The following is a 20,492-nucleotide window of genomic DNA, read 5'->3' as shown; positions in this document are numbered from 1 at the left end:
TAAACGAGCAGCGATAGAAATACACCGTTTGTTGCAATATGTTTGGGACAACAGTACATTTTCAGGCAGACAAACTTTTGAAATTACAGTAGTTACAATTTTCAACAACAGATGGCGCTGCAGTCTGGGAAACTCTATAGTACGATATTTTCCACATATCCACCATGCGTAGCAATAATATGGCGTAGTCTCTGAATGAAATTACCCGAAACCTTTGACAACGTGTCTGGCGGAATGGCTTCACATGCAGATGAGATGTACTGCTTCAGCTGTTCAATTGTTTCTGGATTCTGGCGGTTCACCTGGTCTTTCAAGTGTCCCCACAGAAAGAAGTCACAGGGGTTCTTGTCTGGCGAATAGGGAGGCCAATCCACGCCGCCTCCTGTATGTTTCGGATAGCCCAAAGCAATCACATGATCATCGAAATATTCATTCAGGAAATTAAAGACGTCGGCCATGCGATGTGGCCGGGCACCATCTTGCATAAACCACGAGGTGTTCGCAGTGTCGTCTAAGGCAGTTTGTACCGCCACAAATTCACGAAGAATGTCCAGATAGCGTGATGCAGTAATTGTTTCGGATCTGAAAAATGGGCCAGTGATTCCTTTGGAAGAAATGGCGGCCCAGACCAGCACTTTTTGAGGATGCAGGGACGATGGGACTGCAACATGGGGCTTTTCGGTTCCCCATATGCGCCAGTTCTGTTTATTGACGAAGCCGGCCAGGTAAAAATAAGCTTCGTCAGTAAACCAAATGCTGCCCACATGCATATCGCCGTCATCAATCCTGTGCACTATATCATTAGCAAATGTCTCTCGTGCAGCAATGGTAGCGGTGCTGAGAGGTTGCCGCGTTTGAATTTTGTATGGATAGAGGTGTAAACTCTGGCGCATGAGACGATACGTGGACGTTGGCGTCATTTGGACCGCAGCTGCAACACGGCGAACGGAAACCTGAGGCCGCTGTTGGATCACCTGCTGCACTAGCTGCGCGTTGCCCTCTGTGGTTGCAGTACGCGGTCGCCCTACCTTTCCAGCACATTCATCCGTCACGTTCCCAGTCCGTTGAAATTTTTCAAACAGATCCTTTATTGTATCGCTTTTCGGTCCTTTGGTTACATTAAACCTCCGTTGAAAACTTCCTCTTGTTGCAACAACACTGTGTTCTAGGCGGTGGAATTCCAACACCAGAAAAATCCTCTGTTCTAAGGAATAAACCATGTTCTCTACAGCACACTTGCACGATGTGAACAGCACACGCTTACAGCAGAAAGACGACGTACAGAATGGCGCACCCACAGACTGCGTTGTCTTCTATATCTTTCACATCACTTGCAGCGCCATCTGTTGTTGAAAATTGTAACTACTGTAATTTCGAAAGCTTGTCTGCCTGAAAATGTACTGTTGTCCCAAGCATATTGCAACAAACGGTGTATTTCTATCGCTGCTTGTTTAGTTTTTATTGCCATTTCAAATATACCGGTCATTTTTGAAACACCCTGTATGTACCCCATAGAACAGTCCATAGGGGGAGGGACACTTTTTGATATACAGTCACTGTAAAGAAACTTCTAAGGAAACAGATACAACTGAATAACAGGGGTGAAACAAAGCATAGGGCTGATGCGAGGTGCTGAACGAAATGCATTTGGCCATCAGGAGAACAATGCATGAAGCCTTCAAAGACTACCATAGCAGAATTTTGTCAAATGATCTTTCACAAAACCCTAAGATATTCTGGTGATATGTCAATGCTATTAGTGGCACCAAAGTTAGTATCCAGTAAAGGACAGGAACTGAATTTGAGAGTAGCAAAGAAAAAGCAGAAATGCTTAAAGCTGTTTTCAAATCTTTCTTTACAGAGGAAAACCCAAGAGACCTGCCCAAATATAAATCTTGTACTACTGAAAAGAAGAGCAAAATAAGCATTAGTGTTAGGGGCATTGAGAAACAACTTAAACCATAAAACTGGAAGTAGCTCCATGGCCTGGTAGAATCCCTGTCAGATTCTGTACCGAACTTCCAGCTGAGTTAGCCCCTCTTTTAACTATAATTTATCATATATCCTTTGAACAAAAAACTGTGGCCAGCAGATGAAAGAAAGCATAAGTCACACCAATTTAAAAGAAGGGTTGCCAAAATGATATGCAAAAGTGCTGTGCAATATCCTTGGCACCATTTTGTTACAGGATCATAGAACAAATTCTGAGTCCAAACATAACAGAATATCTTGAACAGAATGACCTCCTTCATGCCAGCCAGTATGGATTCTGAAAACATTGGTCATGTTAAACCCTACTCATAATTTTCTCACATGATGTACTGAAAGCCTTGGATCAAGGCAGTCAGGTAGATACAGTATTTCTCGATTTCCAAAAATCATTTAACTTGTGCCACATCTCCACTTATTATCAAAAGTATGATCTTATGGAGTGACAATGGAAATGTGGGATTGGTTTGAGAGGTTTTTGTAGGCAGGGCACAGTAAATTGGAGAGTCATTGACAGATGAAGAACTAATTTCAGATGTGCCCCAGGAAAATGAGTTGGGATCCTTGCTGTTTATGTTGTATATTTATGATCTTGTGGACAACGTTAATAGTAACCTCAGACATTCTGCAGATGATTCAGTAATTAAGTACTGTCTGAAAGAAGTTGCATAAATATACAGTCAGATCTTGAGAAGGTTTCAAAGTGGTGCAAAACTTGGCAAATTGCTTTATATGTTCAGGAGTAGAAAAATGTGCACTTCACAAAATGAAAAAATGTAGTATCTTGTGACTATAGTATCAAGATTACATAGGCTCAGTCACTGGTAAGGCATGTTGTAGACTTCAGTTTATTGGTAGACTACTGGGGAAATGCAATCAGGGGGAAATGCAGTCAGTCTACAAAGAAGATTGCTTACAAATCACTCATGCAACCCATCTTAGAATATTGCTCAAAAGGGTGGGACTCACACCAAATAGGACTAACAGGGGATATTGAATATATACAGAAGAGGTTAGAATGAATGGTCACAGGTTTGTTTGGCCCATGGGATAGTGTCACAGAGATGCTGAAGAAACGGAACTGTCAGACTCTTGAAGATAGATGTAAACTATCCCAAGAAAGCCTACTTACAAAATTACAACAACAAGCTTTAAACAGTAACTTTAGGAATGTACTACAACCCCCTATATGCCACTGTCCTAAGTATTATGAGGACAACATTAGATCAAGAACAGTGTTCACAGAGGCATTTAGGCAATCATTCTTCCCCCACTCCATACAAGAGAGGACTGTGGAAAAAGCCCTAATAATTGGCACCCTGTGACGTACTCTCTGGAACATACTTTACAGTGGTTTGCAGAGTGCAAACATAGATGTATATATATTTTTTAGCTCCAATGAAGGACTTTGTACAAAAGTAATCCCATTTCCAACCTTTTATGTACCCAATTCCTGCTCAGTGCATTCTGTATTTGTCGAGTAAAGATCTGTCTTCATGTATGTGTCAGATGAGTGCAATTATTTATGTTTCATGTTCCAATGATTTTATTTTTGTACATTGACAGGGTATGATAGATAGTGAAGATTATGCTGAAATTGATCGGTATGCTCAGTTAACAAATGATGCTGTCAATGCTGGAAATTATGGTTTGGCCACATCACTATGGTCAATTACAGAAAATGTTATTTTATCAGTAACATCCAATATAGATTTCTACAACATACTGTACAAAGTTAATGGTTATGGAAGGTACTCACACAAAGCAGGTAAACATATTTTGAAGTTATTTATTATTCTCATATGGTACATTTCTAAATCACTTTTTTTCAGCTACAGGAGACACCACAATGAAAGTGCAACAAGTGCTAACTATAACATAATACTATTATGGTTCACTTACAGAAGAAAGTTACTTAATAAATTTAATACCAAGTTAAAGTGTGCTCAAATTATCAGTTCATTTTGCATCAGATCTTCTACTAAAAGTGGCATTTGTCACACAGAATGAATGACCTTTGAGCTACTTTTCGGATGATTTAGCTTCACAATAAGTATGCTACTGTCTGTCAATTTGTAATATAATTTGACTGTCAGGTACTCAAAAATCTGAGCATATAATTTAAATTTTTCTATGGAAAGAATGAAAATATCTTTGTTTTCAATGTTCTAAGCATGTACAAAATGCTTTTTATCAAAAAATATTACTTTCTTGTGATGGACAATTATAGTTTTGTAAATGTACAGGAAGGGAAAATGTAGGAGTCATAGTTTTCAAGCCAGCCACTGTGGACAAGCAGTTCTAGGCACTTCAGTCTGGAACCCCGTGACCGCTATGGTCGCAGGTACGAATTGTGCCTTGGGCGTGGATGTGTGTGATGTCCTTAGATTGATTAGGTTTAAGTATTTCTAAGTTCCAGGGGACTAATGGCCTCAGCTGTTAAGTCCCATATTGCTCAGAGTCATTTGAACCATAGTTTTCAAAATAATGGGTTACGTGTTTGTTTTGACAATGCAGTCCATAATTTACTTCTGAATCAACAGTAGTTAAGATACAACAATGAAAACAATTAATTATTGACAAAATTATTTAATTGGATAGATAAAAAAATCTACTCACCAAGCAGTGGCAGAACACACATAAAAAATGGTTGTAATTGGAGCTTTTGGAACCAGTGACTCCTTCTTCAGGCAGAAGGGTTGAAGGGGAAAGAAGAAGGGTGAAAGGTGAAGGTACCATATGGTACGGTAAGTCTCCCCTGACCTGCGGTTCTTGGTGACTTTCCCAAAAATCTACCCCTTTTCCTAGACCTCTCCAGTGCTTTTCCTTCATCCTTCTTCCTTCCCTTTAAACCCTTCCGCTTGAAGAAGGAGTCATTGGCTTCAAAAGCTTGCCAATTACAATCATCTTTTATGTGTTTGTTCTATCGCTGCTTTGTTAGTAGTTTTCTTATCTATCTAATAAAATGTAATTTTGTCAGTATTCAAGATACACTACTTCAGCTTCCCCAGAAATCTATCTACATCTACATCCATACTCCGCAAGCCACCTGACGGTGTGTGGCGGAGGGTCATGTCAAACTTGATGACAGATTCAAAATACCTAAGATATGCTATTTTTTCATGTATTTATGACACCAGCATTTTTAATATTTGTAAATAAAATGTAAAACTGTTTAATTTATTTATTATGAATTCAGTGTGAGTATTATTGAGGCAATAGATTCAGGTCCTTCCTCTGCATCGCTATCCTAATGAATGTAGATGTTTCATCTGCAAGCACAAGAGTTGATAAACTTATATTTATTGGTAATGGAAAAGATAGATTGCTACTGACCATAAAAATGACATATTGAGTTGCAGTCAGACACAATAAAAAATTGTGTGTGTGTTCACTTTTCTGAATAAGGCTTTGGCTGAAAACTAAATGTGTAATAATCTTTATGTCCTGCCTGTCTATAACTCTATGTGCCATCTTTACAGTGAATAGCAATCTATATTTTCCCTTGTAGTGTGGACATTCCAACCTGGAGCTTCCATTGTTTTAATTGTTGGTAAGTTATTCATGTGAAATATAATTCTATAATGAAGCCTTGAGGGACATCCTCTGGTATTGTACTCCATATAGAAGTGATGTTTATCCTTTGTCTCTTGTTCTGCAGGTTTGATGAAAGCCACTGAAGAGCTTTGCCATTATTACCATACTTATCTAATTTGAACATTGGAAACTCCAGGTTGGAATATCAAGAATGTAGGAAGATACAGATTGCTACTTACCATAAAGGAGACACTCTAGTTGCAGACAGGCACAGCCAAAAGCTTATGTAGTATCTTTTAACTGTACCTATCTGCAACTTGATGAGTCTTCTGTACAGTCGGTAGCAATCTGTCTTTTCCTACATTGTTGTTATGTAATTTGAGGATAATCAAGGCATAATCAAGAGTCTTTGTAAGATCACAGAAGGTACTTGCAGCCTTACTTTCCTGATCTAAATCTTCATTTACAATTTTGACAAAATTCTGCATGACACCCACTGTGCTTTTATCTTATGTTTGTATTGAATAATTCTATATTTTACAATAAAATTTATAATCTGAATGACAGCTACTTTCTCCAACACTTTTGACAGAACTGGGAGAATAGAAGTATGGTAATGGTGTCTCATGTCTTTCCTTGATCCTTTGTTTGGCATATATTTTAGCACTGCACACTTCAACATGTGAGGAAATCATCCCTGCACAAAGACTGATTATTATTGTAGTTAGTGGAGGTACTCTCCTATAATGCACAGTTTTAATTACTTTTGTGGGTGTTTCATCACTCCCAGCATAATTTTTTTAGTGGTAAGCTAGCATCTTCCACATCTTTTACTAGAATTTTTTTTTAACTCTGCAAGGTATTCAGCTCCTTGGTAAAGTCAAAGGAATTTATTTTAATGTGATAAACTGCTACATTAAAATCTACATTCACTACATTTATGACTAATTCTCTTATAGTTTACCTATGTCTGCAGTAATCTTTGATATTTCACATCTAGAAACTCTAATGTAGAACCCATGACCCATGGGCTGTATACAGCCCAGAGCAAGTACCAATGTGGCCCAAGAAGTGAGAATCCTTGCTTTTTAGAATGCTAATGTTAAGTATATTAGGTGTGGCCCAAAATTACTCGTCTTCTTCCCATGTGGCCCAGGTAAGCTGAAATGTTGGATACTCCTGCTCTAACCTGACTACATTGTTTTTGTCTTACTTTTACATTTTCAAACTAATATACTCTTTGCCACTTGTTTTAGTAGGTTCAAATTTTAACAATGTAGCAAAAGACAGGTTGCTACTTATTGTAAAGAAGGCACATTGAGTTGCAGACAGGAGCAATTAAAAGACACTTATAAAGCTTTGGGCCACAACCTTCATCAGTAAAAGAGAGATATATATACCATTCATACACGCAAGCAGCATTCTGGCCTGAGATGCTAGAGTTGGTGGTCATGTGTGCATGAGGTGTGCTTGCTTGTGTGTATGGATGGTGTGTGTCTTCCTTTTTACTGATGAGGGCAGTGGCTGAAAGCTATATCTGTCTGGAACTTAACATGCTTTCTTTATGGTAAGTAGCAATCTCTCTTTTCCTACACTGCTGAAATTCCTACCTGGAGATTTCACTGTTTGGATTCAAATTTTTTAAAATATCATTTTTGTAATGTATGATTTCTTTCACTTGAAATAGACTGTTCCTGTTACTAGAAATTTTTGTACCTGTGTGACCTATTTAAGTCTGCTAGCCACTTCATTGCATATGGTTCTGATTGCAATGGTTAGATTTTCAAGGAAGTGACTAGAAAACTTTCCAGTGTTAGTGGAAGCCTACTATTGGGGATGCTGTTGCCAATAAGTGATGTGACCTCTTTCAATGTACCAGTAATATTAAATATGGTCTTTTTACATTAAAATTAATTTTCATATGGTTTTTGATGTATGGAATTATTCTGCTAAGTTTGATAATTAATGCAAAGTGATCAAGGATTCCTAAATTTGAAAACACTTTCAAACATATAATTAGTTAAGATCCTGTCAGTGCAGATTGCTGACTGTACATTTATTTGTGAGAACATCAAGTGTGATATACGGCATGATTTTAAAAGAAAGGACAGGTAGCAGTGGTACATTACAGATAAACTATAAAAGATAGAAACACATTGTGGTTGTCACTGAACAGAGGAAGATTCAAAGATTTGACACACTTGAGCTGCTGTTTGTTTCTACCAACATGGCAACTACATCCCAGGAGAAATCATTTTGTGTGTTGGAATTTGCATGAAGTCAGTCCATTGTTCAAGTGCAACATGCATTCTGCTGACAATTCAACAAGAAGCTGCCCCTGCCCAAGCAGATTTATGAGTGGCATACAAAATTCTTGGAAGTTGGGTGCATATGCAAAGGGAACAGCACTGGTCAGCCAGGCACATCTGATGAGAATGTCAGGCATATCCGAGATGTGTTCACACTGAGCCCTCAGAAGCGCACAAGATGGGGAGGCCAGGAACTTCAACTTCCTGAAATAATGGTGTGGCGTATTCTGAAATGACACATGCATATGAAACCTTTCAAATTGCAGTTACTGCAGCAATTGTGTCCTGGAGATCATAACTGAAGGTACAAATTTAGCATTTCAATTCTCCAGGATACAACAGAGGACACTTTTTCTGACTGATTTATCTTTTCAGATGAATCCATGTTTCATCTATTGGGCACAATAAAGCATCATAATGTGAGGACTTGGGGATCACAAAATCCTGGCATTATTGTTCAACATGAAAGAGAACCACTGGAACTGAGTATTTCACGCCATTTCTGTTCACAAAGATTATGCACTTTTTTTTCAGAGGAAACTGTGACTGGAATATCATACTCCATGAAGATTTCAATGATTTCATTTTTATGCATGATGGCACCTCACCTCACTTTCACCTTGAGGTGCTATGTTATCTTAACAACACCATCCCACAGCAATGGATTGAAAGAGGTGGACAATAAGCTCCTGTTCATTGCATTTGGCCTTCCAGGTCCCAGGACCTCAGACCTCGCAATTTTTTTTCTTTGTGGGTACATAAAAGGCCACAGCTTAGTTGAAGCTGTTGACTCAATAAACAGGCACCTTTTGATTCATGTTTGAAATGAAATAGACTTTCATATTGATGTTTCTTGAGCAGTGTATGTTGTTTATTGAGTTTATGGTATAGTGTTTGTGTGGACATACAACTTTGAACCTTCGTCTGTCCAGTGAAATGTGCACTTTGTTTCTATCTTTCATAGTTGTCTGTAATAAACAACTGAAATCTGTTCTCTCTTTTTAAATCACCCTATACATCACTGATGTATAATAAGTGTAATGTCTGTAACTTAGCAACAGACTTTAGTGCTCTCCAACAGTGTGGATGTGTGGATAGGATCATTTTTTTCAAGATGGCACATCTCCACATATTGCAAATTCAGTTAAGCAGCTGCCGAAGCACCATTTCGTAAGTGCTAGAGTTATCAGCTGCCATTTCCCTACAGCCTGGCCGTCCCAGTCATCTGATCTTAATCTGTGTGACTTCTGGCTGTGAGGCTATCTGAAATATGTTGTGTTCAGTGTTCCAATTGCAAACTTAGCTGCATTGAAGGCATGCGTTGTGCAACACATTCAGAACATGACCACGGAAACACTTTGATCAGTTGCGTAACATGCTGTTCCTCAATTTCAACTTCTTGCAGAAAATGATGGACAGCCTATTGAGCATGTTTTGCACCATTCACACAGAAATTAATAATCCAATTTGATTTTTATTTATGCTTTTTATGCGAGTTTTGGCCTCAGGACAATTAAAAACTGATGTGATTGATACCTTTTATGTGGATTTTGGCCTCGGGGCAGTTATAAACTGATGATATTGATGCTTTTTATGTGGTTTTGGGCCTCAGGACAATTAAAAACTGATGTGAGTGACGCTTTTTATGTGGTTTTTAGCCTCAGTTCAATTAAAAACTGATTTTTCCCGTGTGATGTGACATGACCTTGCCATAGTGGATGGGCTTGCCATAGTGGATGGGCTTACGTAAATAACATTATCACACCTGTATGTAAGAATTTATTTTTATTCTGCCATATGTTTTTCCCCTTTTCCAATAATATTCTGTTGCAATTTGATGTCATTCTGACCAGTGTTGTTCTTTCTACAGTGGTTTGAAAGTTTAACTTTAATTATAATTACCCTGATATGTGGTGTATCCCATGAACCATGGACCTTGCCGTTGGTGAGGAGGCTTGTGTGCCTCAGTGATACAGACAGCCGTACCGTAGGTGCAACCACAACAGCGGAGAATCTGTTGAGAGGCCAGACAAATGTGTGGTTCCTGAAGAGGGGCAGCAGCCTTTTCAGTAGTTGCAGGGGCAACAGTCTGGGTGATTGACTGATCTGGCCTTGTAACACTAACCAAAACAGCCTTGCTGTGCTGGTACTGTGAACGGCTGAAAGCAAGGGGAAACTACAGCCGTAATTTTTCCCAAGGGCATACAGCTATAATGTATGGTTAAATGATGATGGTGTCCTCTTGGGTAAAATATTCTGGAGGTAAAATAGTCCCCCATTTGGATCTCCGTGTGGGGACTACTCTAGAGGATGTCTACATCTACATCTACATCCATACTACGCAAGCCACCTGACGGTGTGTGGCGGAGGGTACCTCGAGTACCTCTATCGGTTCTCTCTTCTATTCCAATCTCGTATTGTTCATGGAAAGAAGGATTGTCGGTATGCCTCTGTGTGGGCTCTAATCTCTCTGATTTTATCCTCATAGTCTCTTCGCGAGATATATGCAGGAGGGAGCAATATACGGCTTGACTCCTCGGTGAAGGTAAGTTTTCAAAACTTCAACAAAAGCCCGTACCGAGCTACTGAGTGTCTCTCCTGACTTCCACTGGAGTTTATCTATCATCTCCGTAATGCTTTCACGATTACTAAATGATCCTGTAACGAAGCGCACTGCTCTCCATTGGATCTTCTCTATCTCTTCTATCAACCCTATCTGGTACGGATCCCACACTGCTGAGCAGTATTCAAGCAGTGGGTGAGCAACCATACTGTAACCTACTTCCTTTGTTTTCAGATTGCATTTCCTTAGGATTCTTCCAATTAATCTCAGTCTGGCATCTGCTTTACCGACGATCAACTTTATATGATCATTCCATTTGAAATCACTCCTAATGCGTACTCCCAGATAATATATGGAATTAAGTGCTTCCAGTTGCTGACCTGCTATATTGTAGCTAAATGAGAAGGGATCTTTCTTTCTTTGTATTTGCAGCACATTACACTTGTCTACATTGAGATTCAATTGCCATTCCCTGCACCATGCATCAATTCGCTGCAGATCCTCCTGCGTTTCAGTACAATTTTCCATTGTTACAAACTCTCAGTATACCACAGCATCATCCGCAAAAAGCCTCAGGGAACTTCCGATGTCATCCACAAGGTCATTTATGTATATTTTGAATAGCAACGGTCCTACGACACTCCCCTGCGGCACACCTGAAATCACTCTTACTTCGGAAGACTTCTCTCCATTGAGAATGACATGCTGCGTTCTGTTACCTAGGAACTCTTCAATCCAATCACACAATTGGTCTGATAGTCCATATGCTTTTACTTTGTTCATTTGTGGGGATCTGTATCGAACGCCTTGCGGAAGTCAAGAAACATGGCATCTACCTGGGAACCCGTGTCTGTGGCCCTCTGAGTCTCGTGGATGAATAGCGCAAGCTGGGTTTCACACGATCGTCTTTTCCGAAACCCATGCTGATTCCTACAGAGTAGATTTCTAGTTTCCAGAAAAGTCATTATACTCGAACATAATATGTGTTCCAAAATTCTACAACTGATTGACATTAGAGATATAGGTCTATAGTTCTGCACATCTGTTCGATGTCCCTTCTTGAAAACGGGGATGACCTGTGCCTCTTTCCAATCCTTTGGAATGTTACGCTCTTCTAGAGACCTACAGTACACCGCTGCAAGAAGGGGGGCAAGTTCCTTCACGTACTCTGTGTAAAAATCAAACTGGTATCCCATCAGGTCCAGCGGCCTTTCCTCTTTTGAGCAATTTTAATTGTTTCTCTATCCCTCTGTCGTCTATTTCGATATTTACCATTTTGTCATCTGTGCAACAATCTAGAGAAGGAACTACAGTGCAATCTTCCTCTGTGAAACAGATTTGGAAAAAGACATTTAGTATTTCAGCCTTTAGTCTGTCATCCTCTGTTTCAGTACCATTTTGGTGACAGAGTGTCTGGATATTTTGTTTTGATCCACCTACCGCTTTGACATAAGACCAAAATTTCTTAGGATTTTCAGCCAAGTCAGTACATAGAACTTTACTTTCGAATTCATTGAACGCCTCTCACATAGCCCTCCTCACACTACATTTCGCTTCGCGTAATTTTTGTTTGTCTGCAAGGCTTTGGCTATGTTTATGTTTTCTGTGAAGTTCCCTTTGCTTCCGCAGCAGTTTTCTAACTCAGTTGTTGTACCAAAGTGGCCGTTTTCCATCTCTTATGATCTTGCTTGGCACATACTCATCTAACACATATTGTACTATGATTTTGAACTTTATCCACTGATCAACACTATCTGTACTTGAGACATAACTTTTGTGTTGAGCCATCAGGTACTCTGAAATCTGCTTTTTGTCACTTTTGCTAAACAGAAAAATCTTCCTACCTTTTTTAATATTTCTATTTACGGCTGAAATCATCAATGCGGTAACCACTTTATGATCGCTGATTCCCTGTTCTGCGTTAACTGTTTCAAATAGTTCAGGTCTGTTTGTCACCAGAATGTCTAATATGTTATTGACATGAGTCAGTTCTCTGTTTAACTGCTCAAGGTAGTTTTCAGATAAAGCACTTAAAAAAATTTCACTGGATTCTTTGGCCCTGCCACTCGTTATGAACGTTTGAGTCTCCCAGTCTATATCCGGCAAATTAAAATCTCCACCCAGAACTATAACATGGTGGGGAAATCTGCTCAAAATATTTTCCAAATTATCCTTCAGGTGCTCAGACACAACAGCTGCTGAGCCAGGGGGCCTATAGAGACATCCAATTACCATGTCTGAGCCTGCTTTAACTGTGACCTTCACCCAAATTATTTCACATTCCGAATCTCCATCAATTTCCTTCGATACTGGTTCAAATGGCTCTGAGCACTATGGGACTCAACTGCTTAGGTCATTAGTCCCCTAGAACTTAGAACTAGTTAAACCTAACTAACCTAAGGACATCACACACATCCATGCCCGAGGCAGGATTCGAACCTGCGACCGTAGCGGTCTCGCGGTTCCGGACTGCAGCGCCCAGAACCGCACGGCCACTTCGGCCGGCCCTTCGATACTATTGCACTTCTTATCGCCTCCCCCTTCACTGTCCAGCCTGTCTCTGTGGTATACATTCCAACCTGAGTTTAGAATTTCATTACTGTATATATCTGGTTTCAGCTAACTTTCTGTCCCTAGTACTATGTGGGCATTGTGACCGTTTATTAATGAGGACCATTCTGGGACCTTTCTATAGATGCTCCTGCAGTTTACTATTAGCCAATTAATATTGTTATTCCCTGTTGCATTTTGCCTACTCCTACCTTGCTACGTCTCAGGAGGCATCTTGTCGGGCCTAGGGAGGGAATTCTCTAACCCAAAAAACCAACTTGTGCACTCCACACATACTCTGCTACCCTTGTAGCCACTTCCTGCGTGTAGTGCATGCCTGACCTATTCAAGGGGACCCTACATTTCTCCACCCGATAGCGGAGGTCAGGAAATTTGCACCCCAAATCTCCACAGAATCGTCTGAGCCTCTGGTTTAAGCCTTCCACTCTGCTCCAAACCAGAGGACAGCGATCGGTTCTGGGAACAATACTACAAATAGTTAGCTCAGATTCCACCCCGCGAGCGAGGCTTTCCGCCTTCACCAACTCCGCCAACCGCCTGTCTGAACTGAGGATGACCTCAGAACCCAGACGGCAGGAGTCATTGGTGCCAACATGAGCAACAATTTGCAGTCGGGTGCACCCAGTGCTCTCTGTCTCCGCCAGCAGGGCCTCCTCCACATCTCGGATGAGACCCCCCGGGAAGCAGACAGAGTGAACACTGGCTTTCTTCCCTGACTTTTCTGCTATTTCCCTAAGGGGCTCCATCACCTGCCTAACGTTGGAGCTCCCAATCACTAATAAACCCCTCCCCCCATGTGCCTGCTCGGGCCTTGCTGAAGGAGCGGCCACATGTCCACTCAAAGGCAGAGCGGGCGATGCCACACAGCCAGCCTCCACATTGACCCTCCGCCTCGTGTGCCGTGAACGCCCCTGAACCTGCCACTCCCCTTGGGGAGAGGGTGGCCCAACTGCAGCGGTACCCGCGAAGATGTCTTGACAGCAGGGACAGTGGGTGAAGCATGTAACACCTGGGGTGTACCAAGCGACACACCAGACTCCCCACTGCCACTACACCCTGAGGCAGCAGCCTGGAGACGGCTGACTGAGGCACCAACATGTTCAGCTGTTTGTGAACAGTGGCCAGCTCCTCCTGTGTCCGTACACAGCAGTCACACATCCTATCCATCCTAAGAAATCAATTTACTGTAGAAAGTTAATAAGCTTTTAACTAGACTGCTGATTCACTAAAGGCGGCTGATAGTTGACTAAACTGTGGTTACTAGACACTTCTTGTAGAAAACAATGAAAATAGCACTACATGTCTCTGGACTGTATTCAAAACAAACACTAGCACTACTGGCACTGTGGCTGACTAAAGGGACTCTCTGACTGTATTCAAAACAAACACGAAATCTATGGAACACTATTACTAGCACTCGACAATTAAAGCCTCCTAAAAGCAAGAACACATGGAAGAAGAAGTGACATGCTATCAGGAGAAAGAAAACTGGGGTTGTGTGGATCGGAGTGTGGAATGTCAGATACCTTAATTGTGCAGATAGGTTAGAAAATTTAAAAAGGGAAATGGATTGGTTAAAGTTAGATATAGCGGGAATTAGTGAAGTTCGGTGGCAGGAGGAACAGGACTTTTGGCCAAGTGAATACAGGGTTATAAATACAAAATGAAATTGGGGTAACGCAGGAGTAGGTTTAATAATGAATAAAAACATAGGAGTGCAGGTAAACTACTACAAACGGCATAGTGAACACATTATTGTGGCCAAGATAGACACAAAGCCCACGCCTACTACAGTAGTACAAGTTTATATGCCAACTAGCTCTGCGGATGATGAAGAAATTAATGAAATGTATGATGAGATATAAGAAATTATTCAGATAGTGAAGGGAGATGAGAATTTAATAGTCATGGGTGACTGGAATTCAATAGTAGGAAAAGAGAGAGAAGGAAACATAGTAGGTGAATATGGATTGGGGGTAAGAAATGAAAGAGGAAGCCACCTGGTAGAATTTTGCACAGAGCGTAACTTAATCATAGCTATCACTTGGTTCAAGAATCATGAAAGAAGGCTGTATACATGGAAGAAGCCTGGAGATATTAGAAGGTAGCAGATAGATTATGTAATGGTAAGACATAGATTTAGGAACAAGGTTTTAAATCATAAGACATTTCCAGGGGCAGATGAGGACTCTGACCACAATCTATCATTTATGAACTGTAGATTAAAACTGAAGAAACTGCAAAAAGGTGGGAATTTAAGGAGATCGGACCTGGACAAACTGACTAAACTAGAGGTTGTACAGAGTTTCAGGGAGAGCACAAGGGAACAATTGACAGGAATGAGGGAAAGAAATACAGTCGAAGTAGAATGGTTAGCTTTGAGAGATGAAGTAGTGAAGGCAGCAGAAGATCAAGTAGGTAAAAAGATGAGGGCTAGTAGAAATCCTTGGATAACAGAACAAATATTGAATTTAATTGATGAAAGGAGAAAATACAAAAACGAGTTAAATGAAGCAGGCAAAAAGGAATACAAACGTCTCAAAAATGAGATCGCCAAGAAGTGCAAAATGGCTAAGCAGGGATGGCTAGAGGATAAATGTAAGGATGTAGAGGCTTATCTCACTAGGGGTAACATAGATACTGCCTACAGGAAAATTAAAGAGACCTTAGAGCCACTTGTATGGATATCAAGAGCTCAGATGGAAACCGAGTTCTAAGCAAAGAAGGCAAAGCAGAAAGATGAAAGGAGTATATACAGGGTCTATACAAGGGCGATGTACTTCAGGACAGTATTGTGAAAATGGAAGAGGATGTAGATGAAGATGAAATGGGAGATATGATACTGCGTGAAGATTTTGACAGAGCACTGAAAGATGTGAGTCGAAACAAGGCCTCGGGAGTAGACAACATTCCATTGGAACCACTGACAGCCATGGGAGAGTCAGTCCTGACAAAACTCTACCATCTGGGGAGCAAGATGTATGAGACAAGGCGAGATACCCTCTGACTTCAAGAAGAATATGATAATTCCAATCCCAAAGAAAGCAGGTGTTGACAGATGTGAAAATTACCGAACTATCAGTTTAATAATTCACAGCTGCAAAGCACTAACGTGAATTCTTTACAGACGAATGGAAAAACTGGTAGAAGCTGACCTCGAGAACATAGATTAAGGGAAGACAAACCTACATTTTTAGTGTTTGTAGACTTAGAGAAAGCTTTTGAGAATATTGACTGGAATACTCTCTTTCAAGTTCTGAAGGTGGCAGGGGTAAACTACAGGGAGTGAAAGGCTATTTACAATTTGTACAGAAACCAGATGGCAGTTATAAGAGTCGAGGGACATGAAAGGGAAGCAGTGGTTGGGAAGGGAGTGAGACAGGGTTGCAGCCTTCTCTGATGTTATTCAATCCATATATTGAGCAAGCAGTAAAGAAAATAAAAGAAAAATCCAGAGTTGGTAATAAAATGCATGGAGAAGAAATAAAAACTTTAAGGTTCACCGATGACATTGTAATTCTGTCAGAGACAGCATAGGACCTGGAAGAGCAGCTGAACGGAATGGACAGTGTCTTGAAAGGAGGATATAAGTTGAACATCAACAAAAGCAAAATGAGGGTAATGAAATGTAGTCGAATTAAATTGGGTGAAGCTGAGGGAATTAGATTAGGAAATGAGACACTTAACGGAGCAAAGGAGTTTTGCTATTTGGGGAGCAAAATAACGATGATGGTCAAAGTAGAGAGGATATAAAATGTAGACTGGCAATGGCAAGGAAAGCATTTCTGAAGAAGAGAAATTTGTTAACATCGAGTATAGACTTAAGTGTCAGGATGTCATTTTTGAAAGTATTTGTATGGAGTGTAGCCATGTATGGAAATGGAACATGGACGATAAATAGTTTGGACAAGAAGAGAATAGAAGCTTTCAAAATGGGGTGCTACAGAAGAATACTGAAGATTAGATGGGTAGATCACATAACTAATGAGGTATTGAATAGAACTGGAGAGAAGAGGAGTTTGTGGCACAACTTGACTAGAAGAAGGGATCGGTTGGTAGGACATATTCTGAGGCATCAAGGAATCACCAATGTAGTATTAGAGGGCAGCATGGATGGTAAAAATCATAGAGGGAGACCAAGAGATGAAAATATTAAGCAGATTCAAAAGGATGTAGGTTGTAGTAGGTACTGGGAGATGAAGAAACTTGCACAGGATAGAGTAGCATGGAGAGCTGCATCAAACTAGTCCCAGGACTGAAGACCACAACAGCATGTGGTGTAGAACAGTCACCATTTTGATCCAGCAGCCAATATGAATTAAGACACTGGCTGTAAGTGAGGACTGATTTAAATCAATGGGGAATGTAGAAAATTTGTGCCCTCTCACAGCCAATGTCTGTAATTCCTTTATATTGCAAATCATAGAGGCTGCTAGATCAAAATTGTGTCTGCTCGCTCAGATATGGCCAAAAGAACAGGTGTCACACACACACACACACACACACACACACACACACAGATATATATATATATATATATATATATATATATATATATATATATAAAAACAAAGATGAGGTGACTTACCGAACAAAAGCGCTGGCAGGTCGATAGACACACAAACAAACACAAACATACACACAAAATTCAAGCTTTCGCAACAAACTGTTGCCTCATCAGGAAAGAGGGAAGGAGAGGGGAAGACGAAAGGAAGTGGGTTTTAAAGGAGAGGGTAAGGAGTCATTCCAATCCCGGGAGCGGAAAGACTTACCTTAGGGGGAAAAAAGGACAGGTATACACTCGCACACACGCACATATCCATCCACACATACAGACACAAGCAGACACGTGGAATGTTTCCTTCCATTATATTGATATATATATATATATATATATATATATATATATATATATATATATATATATATATATAAAAACAAAGATGATGTGACTTACCAAATGAAAGTGCTGGCAGGTCGACAGACACACAAACATACACACAAAATTCAAGCTTTCGCAACAAACTGTTGCCTCATCAGGAAAGAGGGAAGGAGAGGGAAAGACAAAAGGATGTGGGTTTTAAGGGAGAGGGTAAGGAGTCATTCCAATCCTGGGAGCGGAAAGACTTACCTTAGGGGGAAAAAAGGACAGGTATACACTCGCGCACACACACACATATCCATCCGCACATACAGAGACACAAGCAGACATTTGCCTTTACAAATGTCTGCTTGTGTCTGCTTGTGTCCTATGTAAATTCCTCTTCTATCATGACAAATTTTTCTTTGTTTATTGTTAAAACATTGTTCACTGATTTGTATAACATCTGCAGTTCATTCCACCACTATGTCCAAAGGAACAAGAGGTGGTTCTGCATCCCCTTCTCATTCAATATATTCTCTCATTGAACTGACTAATTCACGTGACTAACTATGTATGGTTGCTCCGTGGCTGACAGTTTTTGAAATTTTCTTAGAAGAGTGAATCTCAAACTGTCTTTCAGCTACCAGTACTTCCATTGTACATCATAAGGCATGCAAAACCAAAGATACATGACTCACAACAATGCAGGATTCTTGTACAGGCACCCATTACTGCATTGCTAGAAGATGCAGTCCAGGTTGCTTGCTGTCAAATGCAAACTAACTTAAATGGGACTATAGCCCTATGGATGAAATAAAACCCTCTCTTCCTGACACAAGATAGTTTTAACTCCTATATTAATCATCCTTGCTTATGGCTTCCACTGTATTTGTGCCTGCTCAATTATAGGATATTAAGATTCATGGTGTTGTAAGCATATTTTTAAGGAAGAATTAAATTTGTCATATACTCCACGCTATTGGTAAGCTTCTTCCCACTGGTAATTCCATGAAGTATCTCTGAATGAACATGTAAGATTTGCGAAAGAGTGCCTTTCCCTTCCTTGCAAAACTGGATTCCTATCGTTATTGTCTTTTAACCATCATGATCAGACAAACCTTTTATTTCATAGAAGGCAGTTGGATCAGGAAATAAATTATGTGTCATGGTTGCCATATGTTGTACTATTCTTGTTGCGAATGTTTGCTCGGGGATAGTAACTAAAGCTAGGATTATTAATTCCTAAAGATGCACATTTATATTATGGAGTGACCTTAAGTAAATCTTCAGTCTAAAAGGAACATTAAAGATGATTTTCTATTTTCACCTTGTATATTAGTAATGTGTCTTCTCATTTTTACGGCAGAGCTCAGAGGACTTAATAGAGCATCTGATGAAGAGCTAAATGAACTGATGAATGGCTATGTGAGAAACATCCTGGGAGATGTGATTCCTTCCAATGTTTCCTGGGGTTCTCAGAGTACTTATGTTTCTAATGCTCTAAATGATGATTTTATGAAACCAGTAACAGATGTTGGTGCGTACATATTGTAAATTAAACTTTTAATTATACTTATTATGATTTTGTTCTCATTCTAAACCTAGATGTAATAATATCATCACCAGTTTAAAAAAAAATATCTGGGAATCATCACCAATACTTAAAATAAAAATGTCTGTAATTATCTTACAACCACAATTCTGTTCCATTTATTTTAAAGGAGTTTGTCAGTGCATGATTGGATTTTTAAAGTTTGCTTTAAAAACTCAGTAGTGATAAAAATAACTTTCTGTTTTTCAACATCAGTTTTATTAAAGTTGAGAATGGTTTTGTAGTTGACTTTCATCTTTTGCATGTTTTTTGTGTATTTGTAAAAGGCTGTTAAGGGATATGCACTGTTAGCAGAATCTATTAAGTTCATTAAATCGTTCCTTACTACTATAATACAAATCAGATTTGAAGAATCATAGAATGCCAAGTGTAATGTATAAGTTAACTCACAACGTGACTTTTCTGTAACAAATACTATGATGTGTGGTCTCTGGGACCACTATCTATACATTGAGATCTAAGGCATAAGTCATTTTAGAGTTTTAATTTAAGTTGCTGTATCTATTTTTACAATTATGTAAGTGTTGTTTCAATACCTCTTGTTGATTTTATTGCCATTAGGAGAAACCGGAAGTATTTTACTTTTTATCCCAAAATATGACATACTTTTATGCAGTTTTTTAGGCAACGCACTTAAATAAACTGTTAGAGAACTGAATTTTTCATTTTGAAATATTGTAATATCTGTATAGGAAATAAATTTTTATACAAAACTCAATTCCAAGGTATAAAATTTTACATAAAAATTGCACTTGATAGGTATGAAATGAAAGTCAGTCAAATGCACTATTCCCCTGAAGTTTGTCCTCTGGATAACTGTCTTCTTGTATTCTAGCATAACTGGGACCATTGGCTATTGCAAAAACGTCATCTTTGTCATCTATGTCTATATCTAACTGATGTGAAAAAATTACAACACCAAAAAATAGTTATTGTAGGGTAATAAAATTTTGGGAATACATTTGCTAAGTAACATGTTTAAGTAACTAACACGCAAAATCATAGATTAATGTAAGTGTGATACAAGCAATTGCAAATGTGAAATGC

The 20,492-nt window shown here is 39.6% G+C and overlaps 1 protein-coding gene across 1 annotated transcript in view; it reads left to right on the top strand.

The window, feature by feature from the left end:
• Window positions 1-20,492, top strand: part of LOC124544630 (retinoid-inducible serine carboxypeptidase-like) — a 173,192-nt gene that overhangs the window by 109,311 nt on the left and 43,389 nt on the right. Inside the window, exons 5-6 of the mRNA XM_047123240.1 lie at window positions 3,556-3,757; window positions 19,200-19,370. Of these exons, the coding sequence (XP_046979196.1) occupies window positions 3,556-3,757; window positions 19,200-19,370 (373 nt within the window). The remainder of the gene's footprint in view (window positions 1-3,555; window positions 3,758-19,199; window positions 19,371-20,492) is intronic.

This window comes from Schistocerca americana, chromosome 1, assembly GCF_021461395.2.
Source record: "Schistocerca americana isolate TAMUIC-IGC-003095 chromosome 1, iqSchAmer2.1, whole genome shotgun sequence".
Classification (NCBI taxonomy): domain Eukaryota; kingdom Metazoa; phylum Arthropoda; class Insecta; order Orthoptera; family Acrididae; genus Schistocerca; species Schistocerca americana.
Note: the sequence above shows the minus strand (reverse complement) of the source record. Positions and strands in the feature narration are given on the sequence as shown.